At 45.7% G+C, this 21,898-nt stretch overlaps 1 protein-coding gene across 1 annotated transcript in view; it reads left to right on the plus strand.

The window, feature by feature from the left end:
• The window catches only part of EMP2 (epithelial membrane protein 2), a 36,054-nt gene that overhangs the window by 4,220 nt on the left and 9,936 nt on the right, over positions 1-21,898 (plus strand). Inside the window, exons 2-3 of the mRNA XM_090277021.1 lie at positions 19,476-19,618; positions 21,770-21,860. Of these exons, the coding sequence (XP_090133147.1) occupies positions 19,541-19,618; positions 21,770-21,860 (169 nt within the window). The 5' untranslated portion in view covers positions 19,476-19,540. The remainder of the gene's footprint in view (positions 1-19,475; positions 19,619-21,769; positions 21,861-21,898) is intronic.

Consider the following 21,898-nt stretch of genomic DNA (forward strand, 5'->3'; position numbering starts at 1 on the left):
TGGAGAAGAGAGGGCAACAGTGAGTACACTTGGGGTGCGTAATAGCGCCATCATGAGGTCCCCAACAAACTGTCCAGGAGACCACTGGGAACGGGAGTCCAGAGCTTTGAAGAGAATTTAAAGAGACTTAAAGACCCTGGGTCCGGTTGGTGTTTGAGAGTAGGGAAGAATGACTTAGATTTTGTCAGTGTTATCAGTAGCAATGAAAATGATTACCGTTGCTATTATTACAGCATTTATAGGTTGCAAAGCAGTTTAATGGGCCACATGCTTTACTTCCTTTATCGCATTTAAAGTGAGTAACAGTCCTGGCCAGGTGGCTCAGCTGCTTGGACTGTTATCCCGTAGCGCACCAAAAAGTTTTGGATTCAACTTCCAGTCAGGGCACATGCCTAGGTTGCAGGTTCCATCCCCAGTCGGGGTGTGTACAGGGGGCAACTGATCAGTGTTTCTCTCTCTTTCTCTTTTCCGCCTTCCTGTCTCTAAAATCAATAAACATATCCTCTGACAAGGATTGATTAAAATGAGTAACTACCCTCTGAGATAGGGACTCCTATTATCCCTAATGGAGTCTTAAAAATATTGCTTAAACACACACTCAATGACTGTTGGGATTTGAATCCAAGTCTCGTGGATCCCTCAAATGCTGATCCATTTGATGTATTTCTGTCACATCCCTCTAAAAACAGACATCTGTGTTCATCTTCTGAAGCAATCCTGGTCCCTTTGGGCTGAGGAAGTTCCTTTGCTGCAGATGCCCTGGTGAGTGTCTTGGAGTTTAGCATTTTCTTCCAGAGTCAGCCATCTCAGCCCTGAAGTTCCCCTCAACTGCCTGGTCGCAGAGAACAGACCCACATGCCCACCTTACCCTGGCCAAACCCATCTTGTTTCTCTTCTATTTCGGGCATGTGTGGAATAGAGGAAGGCATCCTGGGAATCCTGCTTTAGATGGGACCCCCTGTCTAAACGGTATCCAATTCCATTATTTCGGATGGTCTTTGCTTAAGAGAGGCAAGAGTTTCTGGGTGCAGAGACCCATCTGTGGAGCTCTCCAGCACCCAGCACAGAGCTAAGCGTGCAGTAAGTGCTCCATAAATCTCTCTCACATGAAGGAGTCATCCTGGGTCTTAAGCTGCTTCCTGCTTTTCAGCTGACCCCAGTGAAGAACCAACTGGAGCTGCAGGGTGTGTGCGTGGGGGGGGGGGGGGGTAAGGGGGTTGGGGAGGGCTTGAGGACAGGAGAGATAATTGAGACTGTGAAAAATAACTGGGATTGGGGCAGCTGCTCCCTCTCCCTTCTGCCTTTGGCTGCGCCTGGTGTTGCCACAGGCCCAAGTGGTATGGTCAGCGTCCATTTATATCCGCATGACATGGGGTCACATTCTTCTAGGACAAGAGCCCTAAGAGGCTTAAGCTTTGACATGTCCAGAGTATGGTCTGCACACCCACAGGCATTTGGCGATGATTTCTGTAGCATACAGGCAATGCTAAAAACGGTAATATGCTCCTATTTGTTTTAAAGTATATTACTAAAACCTCAATCCCTTGTCAAGTGATACTGATTTTCCATTTATGGAATAATACACATTTTTAAATTAATCGAGTTAAGCTTATGTATTTTAAAGACAATTCTGGGTAATGAATGGTACAGTTGGTACACAGGCATGCAGAAATGACAATGGTGGTGGTGTTGACACTTTTGGTGTCCCACCCAGGTCCCCTTTACTGGGCGATGTGCCCATCCCCCACCCCCAGCCCCAGCTGTACTGAGTGTTGGCTGCTAAAGACACACAGCTTCCCTTCTCCAGAGAATTTCAAGGAGCTCTTCACCCAGAGATGTCTGCGAAGTTATCTTTTGCCTCCCATGCCCCACTCGCCCCCTTTCCCCCAAGAGTGAGAGGACGCTGAGCCCTCCTCTCTGGCCTTCTCACTGGAGATTCTTCATCTTCACCTCCTCCCAGATCTGGGGCTTCCTTTGAGGCCTGGAGTGAGGAGGAGAGCCCCTGGAAGGTCCCCGCCGGGTGCCAGGCACTGCGCTGAGCATCAGGGACACAGCAGTGACCAAGCAGATGTGAATCCCCACCCGTAGCAAGCTTTCAGTCTAAAGAGATGAGACCAGAAAAAAAAAAGTGAATACAGATAATGTTCAGTGATTTGAAGAAAATAAAATGAGAGTCACTTAGATTGGATGGTCTGGGAAGGCTTCTTTAAGGAGGGGACTTGGGAATTGAGGCTGAACAAGGAGAAGGAGCTAGACACCTCAACACCCCAAGATTTAAGAACTTTCCAGAAAGGGGGAATGACTCATATAAACACCCTGCTGCCCTGAGTAGGAAGTAAGCTGGGTGCACTGGGGAGAAGGAAGGGGCACTAACTAAGGTTTGGGGTACTAACACATCCCTGAGGGTTTTGGGGGGGCACTCTGTGAGGGCCAGGACTGCGTGGTTCATGTCCTCATGCCCTCGAGTAGCAACTGTTGTATACTCTCCATACTCAGAACAGATGGCTGGGAAATGGGGCCACATTCTCCCCTCTTCTGACATCCTGGGAAGTGAGGGGCTGCTCAGTCTCCGGCCTTGGGGGTGAGTGGTCTGTTGAGGGTGTGGTATGAGGGTGCCTGGCCTCTGAGCCCCCTGAGGGCTAGGAAGGCTCCTCCATTAGATCAACTTAAGGCCCAGCCACCTGACCTGTGGTTTCTACCCTCCCTTTCACACCAGGGGCTGCACAGGGCTCTTCCGTGTCCTTGTGGTGTCAGATCCAAGGGGTTGGAGGTGTTGAAGTACCAGCACTGAGTAAACTCAGAGCTCCCCCATTTAATTTTTTTTAAATCTATTTTTAAATGAGTTTTTTAAGTATACAATTCAGTGTATTTTAGTATAGCTACAGTCGATTTGGGAACATTTTCATCATCTCACAAAGAAACTCTGTGCCCTTTAGATATCATCCCTATTTTCCCATCCCCTTCAGCCCTAATCAACCACTGATATTTCTGTCTCTATAGATTTGCCTATTCTGAACATTTTAAATGAACAGAATCATACACTATGTGGCCTTTGAGTCTAGCTTCTTTAACTTTGCGTAATACCTCAATATGTTGTAGCACACATCTATCAGTACTTTATTCCTTTTTATGACCTAACTATACTGTATGGATATAAACAATGTTATTTATCCACTTATGGGATGATGGACGTATGGGTGGTTTCCGCCTTTTGGCCGTTGTAAATAATGCTGCCATAAACATTCGTGCACGTTTTTGTTGGACACGTGTTTCTACTTCTCTTGGGTACATAGCTAGGAGTGTAACTGCTGGGTCATGTGGTACCTCTGCGTTTAATTGAGGAACTCCCAGACTGTTTTCCACAGTGGCTGCATCATTTTACTTTTCCACCAGCAGTGTATGAGTGTTCCAATTTCTTTGTTTTAATTCAGTGCCCAGTCTCATCCTGGTTTCTTAGGAAGTGTCCACTGGGAATTCCTATAGGTCTAGAGCAGCTACTGGGTTTAAATGAGGCCCAACTAAAGGTCCTGGGACAAGCTGGGTCAGCTGAGTAGCCTGGGGGGGGGGGGTGGAAGGAAGGGAAGGCACATGCTCTGTGGTTCCTTGGGAGGGAATCACCAGAGACAGAATTGGAATCAATGGGTACTTCAGGGGTGGGAGTCACAATGCTGGAATCATTTCAGGTGGCTCTGGGCATGATGTTAAATGACATTATATCGCTCAAGGAGAATGTGGTTCTTTTTTTTTAAAATCCTCACTGGAGGATATGTTTATTGATTTTAGAGAGAGAGGAAGGGAGAGAGAAACATCTATCAGTTGCATCCCGTATGTGCTCTGACCTGGGATCGAACCTACAATCTAGGTATATGATTTGCCCTGACCGGGAATTGAACCAGCAACCTTTTGGTGTACAGGGACAATGCTCTAACCAGCTGAGCCACCCGGCCAGGGTGTGGTTCCCTCTAATTGTCTTTTAACTTTCTGATTCCATCAAAGGGGAACTCTGAGTTGCAGCTAAACTTGATGCCTCTGACTCATTTTTTTCTTTCACCTGACAGGACAGGTCTTCACCTCAGCTCTCTGGCAGGCAACAACAATGAACCAGAACTTGAGAACTTTTGGGGGTGTTGGGGGAGTAGTTATTTTATAGTCAATCTCTATGTGTATGGCAAGTGATGATGAGTTTCCATCTCCAGGGAGCCAGATTTTTAAAACACATGTATATCTGTTAGAGAGTAGGTTTATTTAAAGACAAAGATGAAGTAAAATCCTACAGTGGTACTTCAAGAAGGTGGTAGGCAAATGACTGAAGTTTGAAAAACCAGATGTAGTGTCAGGAAGTGGCGAGGTCCTAAGTCCTGGGGCACATACAATTGAAAACTGGATGCTATAAAAATAAGCCAGGCAGAGGCTGTAGGCAGGGATGGTTCTGCCTGATCACGCAGTGCCTTTCAGCTGAGACTGCATGAGTTCACAGTTCCCATTGTGTGGGGTCAGTTGCCCAGTTCCACAGCTGGACAGTGGTCATAGCTGCATAGGTAATGTCATCAGGTAATGTCCCAGTTGGAAATGGGAGGCGTTAGGACTACCTTTCTTTGTAGCAGGCCTCCGGGCATGCCAATGAGGAAATGTTACAGTGTGATTCCAAGGTCATGGGGATGGCTCCCCAGCTGGCTCAGCATCTTCCCTGGTCTTGAATGTTTCATGGAAGGAATCCCTTCCTGTCCCGTTAAGCCCCCAGTTAAGGAGCATGACCTGCCTGCTCTCAGGTTAGTGGGTCTATATGAGCCGGGTATCCTGATGGAGAGGTGCTGTGTGAGGCAGGGTTCTCTAAAACACAGAACCAACAGGATGTATATTATAAAGAGAGATTTATTTTAAGGAATTGGCTCACACTATTGTGGAGGATGGCAAGTCCAAAATCTACCAGATAGGCTGGCAGGACCTAGGGAAGGGCTGGTGTTGCAGTTTGAGGGGGGAAAGTCAGCCTTTTTGTTCTATTCAGGCCTTCAACTGACTGAAAGAGGCCCACCACGATACAGAGGGCAACCTTATTTCCTCAAAGCCCACTAATGGGAGTGTTGGTTTCATCCATTAGACATCTTCACGGAAACACGGTGGCCCAGCCAAGTTGACATATAAAACTAATTATCACAGATGCTTTAGGTGGACCAGACACACAGCATTAAACAAAATACAATATTTTAAATATTCCCTTTTAAATTCCCTTCTAGCCCTCCAAGGAGAAAAGCTCAGTTTTGTGCAAATGTGTCTTTAAAATTTCTCAAACATGCGTGACATCCTGTTTCAGCGAGGAGAGAGAAAGCTGGCTTAGACTCACAGCTTTCAGCAGCGACAGTTTCTAGCCAAAATCTAATAACATTGTTTTGTTTTCATGGTATTTCTCTTCCCCAGCACCACCTATTTATCGCAGGCAACCTGACTTTCCATTTCAGTTGTGTTATAAGGTTTCCTTCTATAAAGAAGTGAGTTTAAAAAGTAAGATAAGTGAGTTTAAAAAGTAAGATAAGTGAGTTTAAAAAGTAAGATACTAGTGCTACAGGTGGTGTACAGACAGACATGAAGTTCTGAAGGCGGTGCAGGAATGGCTGATTTGGAAAATATTGGAAAACATTGACGTAAGCATAGGGGGACGTGCCTAAAATATCCCCTAATTGTCCCCACACCTCAAGCTTCCTGTTGTCTGTTTGCACTTCTTTCTCCCTTGGAGACAGCTCTGGTGGCTCATTTCCACTTAGCGACTGCCACCTGAGAGTGGTGGCCGTGGACAGGAGAGAATGCTGGCTCTTGGGAAGGAGAAGAGACTGGGGTGGGGGTGGGGTGGTCCTAAGAAACTCCTTCGCTGTGATTCTGGCCATGATTGGTGCATGTAACAGCACTTGTTATATACAGATGCTGTTCTAAGCTTGTTCACTTTATTATTATCCAACAGTCCTAGGAGGCAGGTGTACCATTGCCATCCGCATTTTACAGATGAGGAAACTGAGTCAATGAGTGGTTCAGCTGTTAGGCCACAGTCCAGCCTGGCTTCATCTGAACTCTTACTGAGTTTTGCTCGTGTTGCTTTCTGTTGGTCTTTGCCCTTTTGTCCCCTTCCTGTGTTAATTTACATGGAGGTAGAGGCCTGGCTTTCTGGTCCGGAGGCTCCTTGGGCCTGGCTGAGTTGTAGGCAGCTATTCTTCGCCCCTTACTTGCTGACAGCTATTTTCAACTGGTGTGCCACAGAATTTTTAAAGTATGCAATATTGACTGTTTAGTCAAGGGCACTGACCTCTTTTCCTTTACATTGTCAACAGCCAATACACAATAGCCGACTGGTATGAATGAATCAAAATCATACCTATTTTTTGTCAGGTGGGCAAAAAATATAAATTTTTGGTGTGCTGCTGAACTTGAGTAATTCGTTTATGTGTGCCATGAGATGCAAAAGGTTGAAAATCGCTGATCTGTAGCAAGAACAGTTCTGGTCACTTAGGCTGTTAAAGTGAGTGCCACTGGTCTCCTGTGGGTTTCCTGAAAGTCACTGATACAAGGTGCTCTGTGAAGGAAGGAATACTTCTAACCCAGTGGCTGTGAGGATGGGAACACCCTGAGTATGACACCTGCCTCACCACTAGCCACCTAATCCAAATCCACCTCACCCCCACGCAGACATATGCGCCTGCAGGTACACTACCAACCCTCTCTGGGCTGGGGTGTGGTGCCGGGTGGCATAATTACAGGGAGCTCCTTGGATGCCAGCAGCCAGCAGGGAGCTCTTTAATCAAGGGGGACAGGCAGCAGTCATTGCCAGAATGGTGGTTATTAGCTCTTCTGTAAGAGCTGCCCAAACTAGCAGACGTTCACCAAGTGTGTGCTGAGTAACCCTGGGCACTGGAATATGAAGATGAATAAGATGTGGTTTCTGTGCTTGAGGAACTCTGAGTCTCATAAAGCAGTGCTTCCCCTGTATCAGTTTGCACTTGCTGTGTAACAAATCATCTTGAAATGCAGTGGCTTACAGGAGAAACACTTCTTTAGTTCATGATTCTGCAGGTGGGCTATATGAGCTTGGCTCACTGGGGGGCTGGCTGATTTAGGGTGGCCTTGGCTGGAAAGGGTTAGCTCTACTCCATGGAGTCTCCTGCCCTTCAGGAGCAGCCTGGGTTCAGTGGATGGGGAAATGCATTCCACCACTTAATAGGAAGATTCCATTTGTTAAAATTTTATTAAAACCCTGTTGTGCTTATGAACGTGAGGGATGTTGTGCTGTATTTTTCTTATATTTTTCTTGCCTGCTTTTCAGGTCAGGGTATTGCAGGCCTCATAACCTGAGTTGGGAGGCATTCCCTCCTCTTCAATTTTCTGGAAGAGTTTTTGTGGTGTTGGTATTATTCTTCCTTAAATGTGTGGCAGAATTCACCGGTGAAGCCATCAGGCCTGGCATTTTCTCTTTGGGAAGGACTCCAGGCTCTTGACAAATATTTCTTCCTTCTTTCACTGGCAGACTTGAAAGAAGAGTCTAGCTCCATTTCTTGACTTCTTCTTAGCTCTTTAGCTCCTTGAAACCTGTTCCTTCAGTCATTCATTCAACACATATTTATTGAGCACCAGCTATTAACTAGGCATTGTCAAAAGTGATGGGCATGCCATCCTGTAAGAACATCCCAGGTCCCTGACAGCAGCAGGAGAAATAGCAATACCCAAGTAAACAGCTACAATATAATCATCAGATGGCAAGGAGAAAAATAAAGAAGGGCTTTAGTTTAATTCACTAAAATTATTACCAAGCTTGCCAATGAGCTACTTTTCCATCATGATGTGTTTTTTTTCCCCTTAGTCTCTCCTCTCTCGCCTTCTGGGTACCCCCACCCACTCCTGGTTTTCCCCCCACACTGCCCCACGTCTCCGTCTCCTCTGTCGGCCTCCCCCCACATCCTCTCTGCCAGCACTTTCTCCTTGGGTAATATTTCATATCTACCAGTGGCTTTGTTTCTTAGCCACACACCCATGACACTGAATTTCTGTTCCCAGCTCCCGTTTTCTCCTGAGTGACAGTCCCACCCATATTTCCATCTGCCCGACACTTTTCCACCATTGTTAACCAGACATTTTTAAAACCAAATGAACTGTTTCCCTCATCCATCACATTCGCCCCACACCAAAACAAGTGCATTGATGGAACCAGTGTGCACTCTGGCACAAGCTGATGGCCCCCAGAATCCTTTGTTTGACCCCTCAGCCCATCGCCACGTCCGTAGGTTCCGCCTGCTGAAGAACTCTTGATCTTGCCCTTCTGCCCACATCCCTGTTTCTGCCTCAGCCCAGAACCTCACCATTTTCAGACCCTCACCATTTCTCACCAGGGTTGCTCCAACAGCTCCCCCAGTTTGCCACCTTTTAATCCACCTGCCTGACTGTGGAATGTTTTTCTTGTAGACATGGATCTTGTTACTTTCCTGCCTAAAAGCCTTCCCCATCTCCCACTGTGTCCAGAATAACACTCAGACGCCCAAGGCCCGTTAAGTTCTTGCCCAGCATAGATTCTGGCTCAGCCCTGGACCCTGCCCCGCACACACCCTACTCACACTTGTAATGCTTTACACTCTGTCCCCACAGCCCTGCCTGGTCCCTTCTCTGTCACCCAGCTCAGATGTCACTTCCTCTGGGAAGACTGATGCTGTTCTCACCCCAGCACAAGGCTACTCACACCTTCTTCTGCATTCTCATAGCACACATGTCATCAGTCCTGTTTCTTTATTGGTACATGCTTGTTCTTCTTGCACCTGGGAGCTCTTGAGGCACATGGGGCCTCCCTTACTCATCTGTGACTCATACATGGTCAGCGCTCAATGAATGCTCATTGAGTGAATAATTGCTCCATTTAAAAATAATGAAGGCTGGGGTCTGAACCCTGGTTCCCCAACTGATAACTGAATGATGTGGCCAAACCCCTTAATTTTAATTTGTCACCTGCAAACTGCATCCTAGTCCTTGCTCATCCTTTGACAGGGTTGCTACCTCACTGACAAGTGGTTACACTGTGCTCAGAGAAGGGAGGCAATTCGGGACTCATGGGTGGCTTTGTGTTCCAAAGCCACATGTAGCCCCAGGACTTTGGACCAATGATTGCCTGATCGGACCACAAAGGAACAGCACCCTAAAGGAGAAGAGAAACTGAGATTTAGGCTGAGCAACATAGTGGTTTCTCTGGTGCCTGAGTGCCTGGGTTCAAGTCCCGGTTCTAGCCTTTACTAGCTGTGTGACCTTGGGGAAGTTGCTTAACCTCTCTGAACCTTATTTTCTTTCCCTGCAAAATGAAGCTAATTATAACAGCTACATCATAGTGTTATTCTGAGGAATGAATAAGTTAATACATGTAGAGAGCTTAGAATAGTGCCTGGCACATACTAGGCAATAAGTGCTGGCCATCACTATTGTTGATATTGTGGTTATTATTTCAGTGGATTGAAAGACCCAGAGTTGAGCAGGCATAATCATCCTCTGTGGCTTCTGCCCTGAAGCACTGCCAAATCCCAGTGTCCTGACTCTTGTCATTTCTGGGTGGAGCCAAGTATTGTGTTTGTGCCCAGAAGCCCCAGCCACTGGAGCGCAGAGCTGGCCAACCCAGGGCAAAGGGGCTTCCGCGATCCCCAGAGCATCTTGGACGCCTGGATATTTGGGGCTGGCTGCTGTCTAGATACCAGGGCAGGAGGCTTAGCTGACCTCTGCCTTCCTGAAAACAGGCCAAAGCCATTGTCCCCTCCAAGTGCTGTGGGCGGTAGGAGGGGCGTAAGTTCCAGCCAGCCTTGCATTAAACTGCCAGCTCCAGAGTGGGCCTGGGAGTCTCTTTGGCAGTGTGACCTGGGCAACCGCTTACCATCTGGCCTTCCCCAGAATCAGGGCCCAGAGCTTCGCTGGCCTTTTGAACCAGGGGGTTGTGGGCAGAGCACTTCTGGGTTGGGGAAATGGCTCAGACCTCCAGATGCTCAACATCTCAGGTCTGTTTTGAAAGGCTCCCCACCTCAGGATTGGCCTTTTGCATACAATTCTGGGAAATGGCTCCAACTCAGGCTGAGAATGAGCCATGGTGTAAATTGTAGGAAAAACTCCTGAGGGTGGGAATAGAATGGAATGGGCCCAGTGGTCACCTTAACACCGTGTTCGTGTTCTCTCCCCCCATGGGAAGGCAGCTGTTGTTCCCTTGCACAAAAAGGAGCATATGCCAGAGCAACTTCCTTTTAACAACAGCAGGCTGGGACTCAGCTGCCTGCAGTGGAGTTTGTGTTCTTATGATGTGACGAGGGGAGGGGACCCTTACACTGCCAATGGCAGGCCCATGGCCTTCTTTCCACCTGTGAGAGCCTGATGGTGATGTTGTGCCATCAACGGTGAATCAAATGTTGCTTCTGTGGAATGGAGGGCCAGTGAGTCACCAGCAGGACTTTCTTCATACCCAGGGCTGGATGTGCAGCATACACGCGAGCGCGAGCATGTGCACACACACACACTCACACTCACACTCACACACACACACATTTCAAGCAAACATTGGACCAAGGCATAATAGCAGGACAGCACCTCTACTTAGTAGACAGCAAGGAAATGGCAATTCCTGGTGTATCCTGTTTGCTATCTGAAGTCTGGATGAACCTTTCTGGGCAGTACCGTCTCTCATCCTGTCAACCAGCACTTTGGAACTTGAAATTCACTGAGCCACAAATAACTCCATTCTGTGTGCAGACTTTCCATGGCCCCACCTACGCCTCCCAATGCCTGTCCTCCTCACCCTGCTCATCCCAGCTCCCATGCCCAGAGAATGCAGAAGCCCAATTGCTGCTCCTCCTATTCCGATTACTGATTTTTTTCATTTTAAGAAAAAAATTTTAATCATAAGTTCTAATATATTATGTTCTATATTATTTTCTGTGGTTGTTTTATGGGTATTTTATAGAATGGAGAGCTTTTAGGTCTTTAGTCTGAAGATACTTTTCCACAGTTCCTATAATGTACCTAAATTGAGGTTGAGGAGTCCAGGTATAGTGTGCTCTGCCAGATCCATCTGAGTTTCTGGGTAGAAAGGGGGCATGTTGTAATAAATTTAGAAGATAGAATATAATCCATTCTACCATGTCAGAATGAATTCTTTTAGGGATTAAGGATCCAAAATCTAAACCAATCTCAGAGTAGATTAATAAAGACAATACATACTTCAGCCTGGCCAGTGAGCCAATAGGTTTTAAAAGGCAGGAAACTCTGTAGTTGGTTAGAGTATCATCCCACTGCACCAAAGTTTTGGGTTCAGTCCTTGGTCAGGGCACATACAAGAAGTGACCAATGAATGCGTAAATAAGTGGAACAACAAACTGATGTCCGTCTCTCCCCTCCTCCCCTTTCTCTAAAATCAATCAATAAAAATTTTTAAAAAGGGCAGGAAACTCTGTTTTTAATACAAATGAAGGCTAAAGCATCCTTTTTCATCAAGCCCTTTCTTAATTAGCCCAGTCATATCTCAACTTCAGCTAATGGGTCAGTGCAGAGAGATTCTGCCTTCCCAGGTTTCTCCTGCCTGGTGCAAAGCATGAAAGAAATCGAGCCAAAGGAATGGAAACAAAAATGACACTGCCCATGCCCTATTGCCTGAGCTTAATTAGGCTACCATGTGATTTTCATTAGGCCCTAAGCATGTGAGCAGGGAAGAGGATCATAGAAAAATGTCTTGTATTTGGAATTGGAAAACCATGGATTGAAGTCCCAGCTCTTCGAACTTTGGCAAGTTACCTGAAGCCTTTGTAAGCTTCAGTATTTCATCTGTAAAATGGGAATGATGATACCTCCTTCTGCCAGCTTCACAGATTTGATGTGAAGATCCAACACAAGACAAGCTGTGCAAGTTATAGCTCATCCTTTAATCAGAAGGAGCCTCGTTTCATTTGGGATGATCCCTCTGCACCTCCCCTTCCCCGGGATCTGCTTTATCTCCTTTATCTCTTGAGGTTATGCCAGCAACCTGTGCCCTGGCCACAGCTATGAGCGAATTTGCTAGTCTTCCCTAGAAAATGCTTGTCTAGCTTGTTCTGTGACAGCAGCAGCTGCTGAGGTTGCCCATTGCAGAGAGCAGAGGAGGACGGAGTTGGAAATGGGCTGGCTGGTCAGGTACACTGCAAAAGATGAGTCTAACCACAGGCTTGCAAGTGAAATTGTGTACTTGCTTTGCATCTGGGGTTCTGCAAGAGAAGACTTGGGATGATGAAAATATGGAAAGAACTGAAGAAATGTAGAAAATAGATGATCCAGAGAGAAGGAGAAAGACAGACAGACAGACAACAGGGAACTAGCTAGAGGAGAGGTTTTAAGAAATAGAAGGCAGTCACAGTATACTCTGGCTCTGCAGTGTACAGCTGACATGGTCATAATGCAAATGACAATTACTGGTGTGTGACAAGAGTGGACTGGGATGATGGCTGAAAGAAACCCTCCCCTAGGCAGAAGTCAGTAAGGTTTACAACAGATGAGTAGGGGAATAGAAGTGCATGAGCATTGTTTGGAAATATGGAACTGTGGAGGAAACAAGGCAGGTGACGGGGTAATAGTGTTTCCAGGGATCAGGACTTGGGTAAGTAGAAGGCTGTGATTTTTCATCATATGTCTTTTGGTTCCATTATTTTTTTCTTAATCATCCCATGTATTATGTAGATCAAAACATATTTTTTAAGAGAACTTCTGCCAATCATAAGACTTCAGTTTCTAGACAGGAACTGGAAAAGCTCCATTAGTATAGTTTCCCACCTTTGGATGGGTAAATGTCCAAACCCAAGTGGCCTTTTAAAACACCCTACTTAATCCCTAAAGAAATCACCAAAAGAAAAACAACTATGGCTTGAACTGCTTGGTGGAAGTTGTGTTTGTAAGTGACAGAGAATTTTGGGAAATTGTCATTGACTGTTGAAAGATTGTCATGTACCCTCGAGGGGTCTCTCATTGAGGTTGAAAGGGAAATTGGAGTGGGGCCCAGGAGACCCTCCAGTCCTGGCGTGGCTCCCGCTTCACTGTGGGACTGAATCAAGTTATGGCCTCTTAGTTTCTGTCTCTGGACAATCTGAGTTTTGCTTTTTCCAAGGGCCTTTACAACTCTACATTTCTCTAACTGGAAAATGACAGCAAATAGCTTTCTGTTCGCTGGGCACAGCAGGGAACAGAGGGAGAGACAGATAATAGACAAGTGAACAAATAAGATTTTTTGTGCCTGGCTGGTGTGGCTTGGTTGGAGCGTCATCCCGTAGCCAAAAGGTTGGTTTGATTCCTGGTCAGGGCACATACGTCCATTGTGGGTTTGATCCCTAGTCCAGGTGCATATGGGAGTCAGCCAACTGCTGTTTCTCTCTCTCCCATCCTCATTCCCTTCCTCTTTCTAAAAGCAATGAAAAAAAAAAATGTCCTCAGATGAGGATTAAAAAAAAAAAAAAAAAAGAGAGAGATTCTTTGGGACAGTGGAAGTTTTCCAGAGAAAAAGAACCAGGAGATGGGATAGATGTTGCTGGCAGGGGCATGGGTACTTTACCTGGGTGGTCAGGACGCTTCTCTGAGGAGGGAACGCTTGAGTTGAGACCTAGACAGTGTGAGAGAGAGCCAGCTGGGGATGGCAGGGAGAGGATGCTCCAGGGAACCCAGCTCCAAGGCACTGAGGCCGGGCCAGTCTGGCAGAGCACTGTGCCCTGCAAGGACACAGAGAGGGACGAGGGGTCAGCATTCAGTATGACTTTTTTTAAAGGGGAAGTAAGTTTCTGTGCGTGGCAAGGATAAATTTGATGGTGCCCTGAGTTTGGTGGGCCAGACTCCCAGCCCAGGGAGTCTTCTGCTCTTCAGTACTTCCAGAGAGGGCCCACCGAGGCCCTGCACAGGAGTGAAACAGGGGTGTATATTGTGGGAAGGAAAGAGCTCTGCTGGTAAGAGCCACAGGGATAGCAGAGGCTGGTCTGCAGTGGCCAGAAATATACTTCTGGGGAAAATAAGGAATGTTAGTAAGTCAAAGATGTGACATCCAGGCCATGCACAAGAGTTGGTCCAATACTGTCTACCCTCTTAAGACCCTCTGAAGATCAAGGCTGACACAGCACTAACAGTTCCCAGCATGCTTTGCAGTAAATCAAATTTTAATTTAATAAAAATTAAAAATAAGATAAATTTTCCCTCTCTGATGTGGCTTAGTGGATTGAGCACCAGCTTGCGAACCAAAGGGTCGCTGGTTCAACTCCCAGTCAGGACACATGCCCAGGTTGTGGGCCAGGTCCCCAGCTGGGAGCACAAGAGGCAACCGCACAGTGATGTTTCTCTCTCTCTCTTTCTCTCTCTCTTCCCCTCTCTCTAAAAAATAACTAAATAAAAAAATATGTTTTTAAAAAAGATAAGTTAAATGTTCATATCCTTTGGCCCAGCACCTCCACTTTCAGGAATCTGTCCATGCAAAGAAGTAAGTTCAGGGATGCTCACTGGCAATATAGTTTGGAGTAGCAAAAAGTCTGGAAATGACCCAAATGGGCATGGATAGGAAAATAGTTGAGTACATCGTGGCGTAACCACACAATGGAACTCCAGGCAGCCACTCCAAGAATGAGGTGGATTCCTATGGAAAAGAGTGATCCCTGGGGAATATTATTAGGTGAGAAAGGCTAGGTTGACTTAGCTTAGACTGCGGGCCAAATGCGCTTGCTGTAGCTCTCAGCTCCACACCCCTGTCCCCCCCCCCCCCCCATTAGCCCTGGGGCCCATCCAGCCAAGGGAAATGGTGACTCGAAGAAATCAGACGCACCCACTCCCTAGTCTAGAGAGCAGGTCTGGGGAAAGACAGAGTGCTGCACAGTGGCCCCTTGATGGTTGAGTTCTAACAATCCAGAAAGTGAGCACTGGATGTCTCCTCCAATCCGGAGCGAAGGCGTGAGTAAGCAGTGGGGCGTGAGCCCAGAAATGTTACTCTGGTGCAACTCCCTCCACAGGGAAACATGAGGAATGGGGAGAAAGTGTTCCCACCTAACAGTGTCCCTGGGAGGGGTCATAGGAAACTGGGATGAGTGAGTTCCCTGTAGGAAAGGAACTGGGAGACTTGGATTTAGAGATGTAGGAGTAAAGGGTCATTTCTAGTCCCTTTTAAAGATTCAAGGGATCTCCTCTACTTATGAATAATTTCCTTCAAAGCTCTGGTGAGGTCACTAGATCTGAATTCCAGATGTCATCATGGGAGTACTTCTCTAGTCCCCAATTTTCCCAGATGCTGAACTATTCAAACCCATCTCGAGCCACCCTTGTATGCCCCAAGGCCTTTCTCTTACACTGGACTCAAAACTTGACCCTTTGTAAAAACTTACCCTCTTCTGGGCAGGAACGTATGCCTGCTCTCTATAATTCAACTGAAATTACTCTCAGGTGCTAAAGCATTGCTTCCCAGACATTAGGCATTTGAGAACCACCTCCATGATTTTTGCTAACACTGGAGCCCACCTGTCCTTTTATTTACATAATAGTTTTCTTAAATGACTCACTTTTTAAATATTTCAATAATTTATTTTAAGGAGACTTTATATCACTGCTATAAATGATAATTCCAAAGAAAGAACCTTAAAATAAGCATTATAATATCAAAACACTTTAATTCTGGCTGCACAGTATGGCCTGCCCAAAGTTCTGCTTATTGTTGTTGTTTAAAAAAAAAAAAAAGGCACATATTAGAGACAGACGGGCACCAAACTGGGTCTCTTCTCTTTGGTGGACTCAGAAAATTTAGAAGGAGGATTTCCTCCCTACGTGGTTCAGTGTTATTTGATGCCATATCAATGCACCATCCAAAATCATGCCTTGTAACGTGAATTCCACACTTTGGGAAAGTCTGAGCTGAAGCCTTTTTTTCCCTGTTTTTAGTCTTAATTATGTATCCATAGACATTTGTGTCATCTGAGCTGGACAATATATGAAACCATTGTCACCCTGAAGTTTATGGCCCTGCCTGGTGAGGTTGACATTTTGGCATTCCAGCTGATATTAAAGTAATATCAGTGTGGTACATGAGTTCCCCCCACTATTTTTCTTTCTTGGGAGGTCAGAAACACATCTCTTTGAGGCAGCACATGATGGCGGCTAAGAGTGACGCAGGCCTAAACAAAGGGGGATTTGTTCTTCTCAAAAGAATTGGAAGAATCTCTGAGCTGGTTCACTGGATTCTTCCAGATGATGATGCACGACCGCAACCGCGACCGCCCAGACCGAGCTCTGCAGCCGCACAGGTCACGGCTCATTGTTAATGAGTCCCTGGTCTCAAAGAGTGGCCTTGGTCAGGGCATCAGGGAGCAGCCATGAGCATAGCCAGGGAGGAGAGCTGACAGATCAAGGGTGGAGGGAGAGTTGGTCTCAGGAAAAGACTTTTTTAATAATTCTATTTCAGAAATATCAGTGGATGCTCAAACTATTGGGGTGACATTTTGATGAGAGATCAGATCTCTACATTGTTTAAAGTATCTCCCCACACAGACTACAATATGGATGAACCTTGGAAACATTGTCCTAGGTAAAAGAAGTCAGGCACAAAGTACAAGGTTGTATCGTTTCATTTATATGAAATATCCAGGATAGACAGATCCATAGACAGAAAGTAAGATTAGTAGTTGCCAGGGACTAAATGGGGAGATGACTAAGAAGTGACTAATTAAAGGGTACAGGGTTTTCTTCTGCAGTGATGAAATGTTCTAGAACTAGACAACTGTGGTGGATATATAACATTGTGAATGTACTAAATTTCACCAGTGGTAACTTATATTGCGTACATTTTACCTCAATAAAAAATACCCTCTCACACACACACAAACTGCTTTTTAATTACAAATGAGAAATATACAATGGATAAATCTGGTGGGTCTTAATCAAAGTTATTACAACCACTAATGAGAAGATGGACGTCCTGTGCATCCTGGTGGGGCAAGCGTACACTGAGGAGGACACATTGCTTATGCAGCACAGCGGTCCCTGTCTGTGTCGCGGTTCACTCATCATGGCCTCCTTGCATCGCGGGGTTTTAAAAAATATTATATTTAATTATTGTGGATTTTTCACTATGTTGTGGGATTTTGCGGTACTGTATACGTATGTTGTTAAAGTTACGTAGGTTTAAGAGTGTAGAATATGTTTAAGAACATAAGTAGTGTTTATAAAAGTGTGGAAAAGGTTAATAAGGGACTGGGAACGGTTTATAAGTGTGTGGGAAGGGTTTATAAAGCCTTAAAATATATATAAATACTAAAATGTAAGGTTCCTACTTGGCGGATTTTCACCTATCGCAGGGGGTCTAGAACATAATACCCGCAATAAGTGAGGGAATACTGTATTCCTGCCAAAGAAGCATACCCTGAATCCAGTCATTAGGAAGAGTCAAACAAATTAAGGGACATTCTGCAAAATAAAAGGTCAATACTCTTATATAATATCAATGTCATAAAAGGCCAGGAAAGGCTAAAGAACCGTTCTAGATTAAAAAGACATGAAAACAAGATGCATCATCATCTTGGATTTGTCCTTGATCAGAAAAAGATATGGCTAAGGCCATTATTGGGATATTTGAGGAAATTTGAATATGGTTTGTAGATTAGATAATAGTACTGTATTATGTGAAATTTCTTTTTCTTAATTGATTTTATTTATTTATTTTTAGAGAGGGGGAAGGGAGGGAGAGAGATAGGGAGAGAAACATTGGTTGTCTCTTGCACGCCCCCAACCAAGGACCTGGTCTGCAACCCAGGCATGTGCCCTGACCAGGAATCGAACTGGTGACCTTTTGGTTTGTGGGACAGTGCTCAACCCACTGAGTCACACCAGTTTGGGCTATGTGAAATTTCTTAATCGTGCAGATCTACTGTGGTTATATGTAAGAAAACGTTCTTGTTTTTCAGAGGTACACACCAAAATATTTAGACACACAGAAATATGATGTAGGCAAGTTACTCTTAAATGGTTCAGAATAATTGTGTGTGTGTGTGTGTGTGTGTGTGTGTGTTGGAGGGAGAGACTTAAAAAATAAAACTAATCCACTTAAAACCGGTGCCAGAATGTCATCACAAATAGTGAAAACGAGGTCTGATTTGGACTCTATTTTTATAAGTGAAATTAGAAATTTTATGTTCTATAAAAGTTTAGTAATAGTAACTTGTCACAAAGTATTGGAATAAAAGAAGAAGGAATCAAGTGTTGATTTCAGGGATTGGTAGTGTTTACTTTTCCAACTAGATTGACTGATGTGACATCTTGACATTTGCATGTCGTTTGGCCAAGATGAAGGTCACATTTGCGAAAATGTTCAAAGACTTCACCAATTTTTCCAAGGGTGACTTTTAATCCTTTGGTATTTAAATCATTCTTTTGAATGCTTTTTCCCCAATATCACCCATGTTTACCTTTTTCTTTTATTGCAAACTATCCAGCTCAGACAAGTCCTTGCATATTAATGCCTTCAGTGCCTTCTGAGCAGTTCTTTAGTGTCACTTTCATCAACTTGGTACAACCCCCATTCTCTTGCAAGATTTCCAGTTTTTGCAGATGCTTCCTATTGTATGTTATATTATTTAGACTGTCCAGCCACAGTAAAAAACTTACTCTGAGGTCTCTCAGTTGTTTAACATCCAAAGGCTTATTTCTCAATCACAGTATCTGTGCAGAGTGTGAGGCTTCAATGTGTTGTGGCTGCGCCTTCCCAACTACTTCTTCCGGGGGAGGGAGCATGGAGAACGCACACCTGTTTCTCAACCCGGAAATGCTTCAGACCAGAAATGACACCCACCAGTGTTGCTTACAACCCATTGGCCAGAATTAGTCACAAGGTCCAACCTAACTGCAAGGGAATCTGGGAAATGCAGTCTTCCCCTGCCCCAGGAGGAAAATTAAATGGCAGCTGCCTGCCACACAGTGCATTTGCATTTTGTGGTCGGATGTTGTTCAAATAAGAATAGATGTTAAGAAGGGTGTTTGAGTGGGGATTAATTATATAAACCGTCAGATCACTAGGACATATTTTTGTATCATGATCACTTTTGCTTTTTTACTCAGCTGGGACTGTAATAATGAATACAGAGGGTGAGCTTCCTCTGGTGCTGTGAAATTCCTAGAGCATTGCCTGGTGAGTGGGAGATCTGGACAGCATTTTAGTCCACACACAATTCCTCCTTCCTGCCCCAGTGCCCCTGGCAGGCCAAAGTGGTGCGATGCTTTTCTGAATTAGGGATTCCAATTGGTCCTCACCCCAAATCTTCGGCAAGAAATATTTGGTGTCTAGATGTGACAAAGAACAGCTTTGAAAAGAGCTGGACTTCTTCTAATCAAGGGTGTAAGCAAGGAAAGGCAGGAAGAGCTGTTTTTTATTTTCTAAAACCCTATTAAAAGTTGTTTATTTTTTTATTTTAATTTTGTTGTTGACAAATTCAAATTTCTCACACTCTCTTTAGCACATCCCTCTCTCTCTCTCTCTGGGCTTTCAACGGGACCCCTTGCCCTACCGTGTCCTGTGAAAATGTTGGTGCTTCTGGCTTTCATCATCATCTTCCACATCACCTCCGCGGCCTTGCTTTTCATCGCCACCATCGACAATGTAAGTTCCCATTCCTTCTGACCATCCCAGAACCCCTGGATCCTACAGTCAATAGCAGGATTAAGAACTCCCCCAAGGTGGTTAAAATTTGGGGTTGTCCTGCTTACCAAAGCATGCCTGCCTATCTCCTCAGCCTGGGCCTGAGGGCTCTGGCCTAAGTGTTGGGGTTTGAAGCATCCATATATTGGTGGGCAGGGATGTTGGTCCTCTCATCCCTGATTCCTCCAGAGAGCCTGGCATGATGCCTTGGTTGTAGGAAGCCCTTTGAGGACTCAGCTTCAGTTCAGCCCTCCTGAGGTCAATAACTCAACGCTGGCACTGTTGGATCATTCTTTGTGCTGGGGACCATCCTGTGCACTATAGGAGGTTTAGCCACATCGTTGGTCTCTACCCACTAGATGCCAGCAGCACTCCCACCCCTATTTGTGACAACCAGAAATGTCTTCAGACATTGCCAACCACTGCCCTAGACCGCCCCCCCCCCCCCAGGTGACCCATGCCAGGTGATCTCCGCCTCTCCTGCTTCTGACATCTTACTGCCAGGATCCCTTGTTGCTGGCCCACCTGGCCATGCCCTCCCAGCAGAGCCCATGCTTGGAACTTTCCTGACTCTGCCCATGCTCCCATGAAAAATTTAACTCTTTTTCTTTAGTATCCAAGTCTCAGCCATATGGCAGGAAAGCACTTGGTAAGTAACCTATTGGCATAGATTAATATTCCTCCCAGCAGGAAATAAGCTTTTGCCAAAGGTCCTCTGTGGCCCACACCTCAATCCAAAGACCTGGCTTCAATCCTGATCATTTCAGACTGCAGAGACATTTAAGAGTCAGAAACACTGCTCAAGAAGCTAAAGAATGCACCTTATAAGTGGCCATCAGCTCTGCCTGTATACATACTGTTGATTAATCATCACAGTAACAACATAGGCCATCACACCACCTACCACTTAGAGATAAGCGCTTACTCTGGCCAGGTCCTGGGCTAGAGACCCTTTTTATGTGCACCATCTCAGTTGATCCTCACCTTAAGTTTATGAGATTGGTCCTCTCCTGGGACTGTTTCTGATAAGGGAACTGGGACTCAGGGCAGTTAGGGTACCTGCTGGAGTTTACACGGCCATCAGTGGCAGACCTCCTGGCTTTAGATCCTGTAAGGGCCAATAAGTACAGTGATCAGGTTTGCGTTCCTGCAGATTCTCAAAGAACTGCTGTGAGTGGGTAGGGCAGGGATCACATTGATGCCATGGGTTAAAGTACTTGCACCTGCGATTATCCAGGGGGCCCATGCATGGTGACATAAATGGTATTGAATGTTCTTTTAGAATTTCCTTTTTCTATTTCCTGCATCTGGTCCTTTGGGGATCTGAAATGGTTGCAGACATAGTGAACGGGAGAGGCAGACATCAGGGGCAGAAAAGCCATAAGCCCCAGCACTACTTAATCCCATGGAACACTCCTGCATATTTATATTACAGTGGCTCACTGAGAAGACACAGATGGGCATTCTTGCCAATCGGTGAGTCACAGGGCATTCATGAGTTAGGAATTGTGCTTGACACTGTAGTGGGGCACGTAGTGGGAGCTCAGTGAACCTCTGTTGACTGGATGAATGGGTGGGGGAGATTCCAGGCTTTGGGGGAATGGAAAGCAAAGGACGGCCTTCCGGAGGGGGGTGGAGACAGCAGAAGCATGGGGAGAAATGAAAGCATTTGGACTGAAGGCGCGAGTCCCGTCTGAGCACTTCGTCCACGGCAGCTTTCTCTCCTCCCCAGTTTCATCCATTTCTCACCCGCCTCCAGCATCACCCTTGAAGCTCTTGTGGAACTTACCACTGTATTTATTATCACCAACTGAGCCTCATCTTCTCTCCTCTGCCCTGTGAGGTCCTGGACCGTCTCTTCCTTTACTCAGACCAGCACTGTGGACATTACCCGGGTACTTGTTGGAAATGCAGAATCTCAGGTCCCATCACAGACCTCTGGAGGCAGAATCTGCCTTTTAACCAGATCTCCGGGTGGCTCGCATGCACACTGCAGATTGAGAAGCCCTGGTCCCAAACCTTCATTTACCGCCATGCCTCACACCTGATTAGGAGCCAGTATTTTCATAATTAACAGTCAGCCTTTCCCTCTGTTTCCATTTTGTGTTACAGGCCTGGTGGGTAGGAGAAGGATTTTTTGCAGATGTCTGGAAAGTCTGCGTCAACGACTCGAATTGTACAGAAATTGGTGACAGCTTTAAGAGTGAGTGTGAAGCTGATTGAGAAGCCTTGATGAAAAAG

This window comes from Furipterus horrens, unplaced genomic scaffold (genome assembly GCF_987537825.1).
Source record: "Furipterus horrens unplaced genomic scaffold, mFurHor1.1.pri manual_scaffold_5, whole genome shotgun sequence".
Taxonomy (NCBI): domain Eukaryota; kingdom Metazoa; phylum Chordata; class Mammalia; order Chiroptera; family Furipteridae; genus Furipterus; species Furipterus horrens.